General features: G+C 49.4%; 1 protein-coding gene across 2 annotated transcripts in view; it reads right to left on the reverse strand.

Annotated features, from left to right (window-relative positions):
* GSTO2 (glutathione S-transferase omega 2) overlaps positions 1–2623 on the reverse strand; it is a 34267-nt gene that overhangs the window by 26340 nt on the left and 5304 nt on the right. For both annotated transcript variants that reach the window (XM_017500807.2, XM_017500810.2), the window contains exons 2-3: positions 2002–2266; positions 1625–1733 (exon numbers count right to left, since the gene is read on the reverse strand). In XM_017500807.2, coding sequence (XP_017356296.1) covers positions 1625–1733; positions 2002–2056 — 164 coding nt within the window. In that variant the 5' untranslated portion in view covers positions 2057–2266. The remainder of the gene's footprint in view (positions 1–1624; positions 1734–2001; positions 2267–2623) is intronic.

Genomic DNA, 2623 nt, shown 5'->3' on the forward strand with positions numbered 1-2623 from the left:
GCCGGGCATAGTGGCACCCACCTGTAATCCCAGCTACTGGGGTGGGTGAGGCACAAGAATCACTTTAACCCAGGAGGTAGAGGTTGCAGTGAGCCAAGATCACACCACTGCACTCTAGCCTTGGTGACAGAGTGAGACACTGTCTCAAAAAGAAAAAAGAAGATGAAAGGAAATAAATGGGAACATTTGTTGCTTAGTCTAGGAGATTGTCTTAAAACCTAGAGCAGAGGCTGGACACAGTGGCTCACACCTATAATCTCAGCACTTTGAGAGGCCAAGGTAGGAGGATTGCTTGAGCCCAAGAGTTCAAGAGCAGCGTAGTCCACATAGCAAGACCTAAAAAACCTAAAGCAGTAGGTCTCAACCAGAAGTGATTTTTGCCCTCCTTCCCCAGGGACATATCATGATTTCTGGAGACATTGTTTTGTTGTCACAACTGGAGGTGGGGATAGGGAAGGGCGACTCTACTGTCATTGAATGGGTAGAGATCAAGGAGACTGCTAAACATCCAGTGATGCAAAGGGCAGCTTCTATCTCATCTCTCCAGCAAAGGATTATCTGGCCCAAATTGTCAGCAGTCCCAAGGTTGAGAAACCCTGCCCTAAAGAAATGCATCAGCTCCTAAGCTGATAATTTATCACCAAATGGGAAAAACATCCAGTTATTGTTATTTTCCTCAAAAAAAGTAACCTTGGGTCAACTTAATTTGAGCAAAAGGGAAGAATCTGGAAATATATGCCCTACTTAACAAGTCAGATTTACATAATTTTATTTAAAACATCTCTTTATTAGTCTTTGTATTTCTCTGACATGAGTCTGAAACTTGGAAGTCACCCCTTGTGACAGACTCTCCTAGACAAGGGTTGGGAGCCTGGAGTGACATATTCTCAACACTCTAGCTTGGAGGCCAGCTGCATTATGCAGAACACACCCCAGCAGAGCTGCTCTGCCTTCCAAATCCAGACCTGCAGGAGTTAGTCTTGCAAACTTCCTTCTGGAAGAATATGAAACAATCTCTTGATAGCAATTCCTTCTATGTAATTGTTTGGGAAGATTTGTTCATTCATTTAACAGATATTTTTTATGCACCCACTACATGACAGGCTCTCTTCTAGCTCATGAATAAAAGAGACAGCGTTCCTACCCTCAAAAACTCACATGGGTGAAGGGAGCTGGGGAGGGGAGATGGATGAACAAATAAGAAAATGTTGGATGCAGTAAGTTCAATAAAGAAAGGAAACAGAAGTGCCTAAGATGTTTGAGGTGTGGTGGGGAACTACTTCCGTGGAGCAATTAGGGGAGGCCTCTAGCCTTGGCTGTGCCTTTCCTAAACAAACATTATGGGAGGGAAGCAGTTCACCAGCCCCGTCATTCAGTTTACTCTGTGCTGGCCTTGAAGTTTCATGCATAGGTGTGACTCAGAAAAGGGCTCTGCATTTCGGTAGGGCCCGCTAAAATAATGTCCGCCCTTTGCTAATTATTTGTTGACACTGCCTCCGGAATATGGGACAGGGAGCGCCCTCTAAAATCTGAGCAGGGGGCCCCAGATGTTAAACATTCCCGGGCTCCTGTGAGGTCTGGGTTTGCTGGGGAAGAGAGGGGCCTCTAGGTTCCCGCTTCTCACCTGATGCCTTTGGCTTGGAGGACGAGGCGGGTCCTGTGAGAACAGGGGCAGAACCTCATGCTGTAGATGCGGATCAGGCCCTCTGGGACTGGCCCTGGGGGCTGGCTTCCTGCAGAGCAGCAGTGGAGGGTGACAGGGGAAGGAGAGGCTAATCAGCCCGGTGGGGAAGGAGCTCACTCATTTGCCCGGATCCCAGGATGGCTGTGCGAGCCCCAAGTCCCAGAGAGGACACTGCTGCACGTGGCTTTTCTGCGGGGATCTCTCCAAGTCCCTCCCTGCCCCACTGGTCTGCAGGTCAAAGCCAGGCAGCTCCGCCAAAGCCAACATTCTCGGTGACGCGGCGCCCCCAGCTCGTGGACTCCAAGGGGAAGACTCACCTTTCCCCAAGGCCTTGGCCGCATCCTCAGGCAGGGTCTCCAGGTGTCTGAGCATCGCCTGGCGCTCACGGTCGTCACCGGGTGGCTTGCCACCGCTGCCGCAGTCTCCAGAAACAGCTGCGCTCTGGCGTGCCCCTCTTGTCCCAGATCCAATTTTTGAAATACTGGGTTCTGGCGGGGCAGAAGGGAGGCGATCTGGAGCAGGAGCTAGGGTAATTTAACCTGGGGAGACATCGCCCCAGATTTGGAAGCCAGAAAGTAAGAGCTGGCAAAAAGCAAAACAAAACAAAGTAACACCTGAAAAGCTCCCCGCTTGCTTTGGACATGTGCTTAGAGCTTTGCAGGAGCCTCTTCCATATCAAGAATCCCTCGAGTAGGCATTTAAACTCCAACATGGATTTGAAGGGAGTTTAATCAAAATTGACTAGGATAACGCTTTTTCTTTCCCATTCTGAATCTCTTGCATCACTAAGACAATTGGCCACACTTCTGTAAATAAGTACAGCTTTAAAAAATAGGCTGAGGCCGGGCGCAGTGGCTCACGCCTGTAATCCTAGCACTTGGGGAGGCCAAGGTGGGTGGATCACCTGAGGTCAGTTGTTCAAGACCAGCGTCACCATCA

Source organism: Cebus imitator, unplaced genomic scaffold (genome assembly GCF_001604975.1).
Source record: "Cebus imitator isolate Cc_AM_T3 unplaced genomic scaffold, Cebus_imitator-1.0 Scaffold271, whole genome shotgun sequence".
NCBI lineage: Eukaryota > Metazoa > Chordata > Mammalia > Primates > Cebidae > Cebus > Cebus imitator.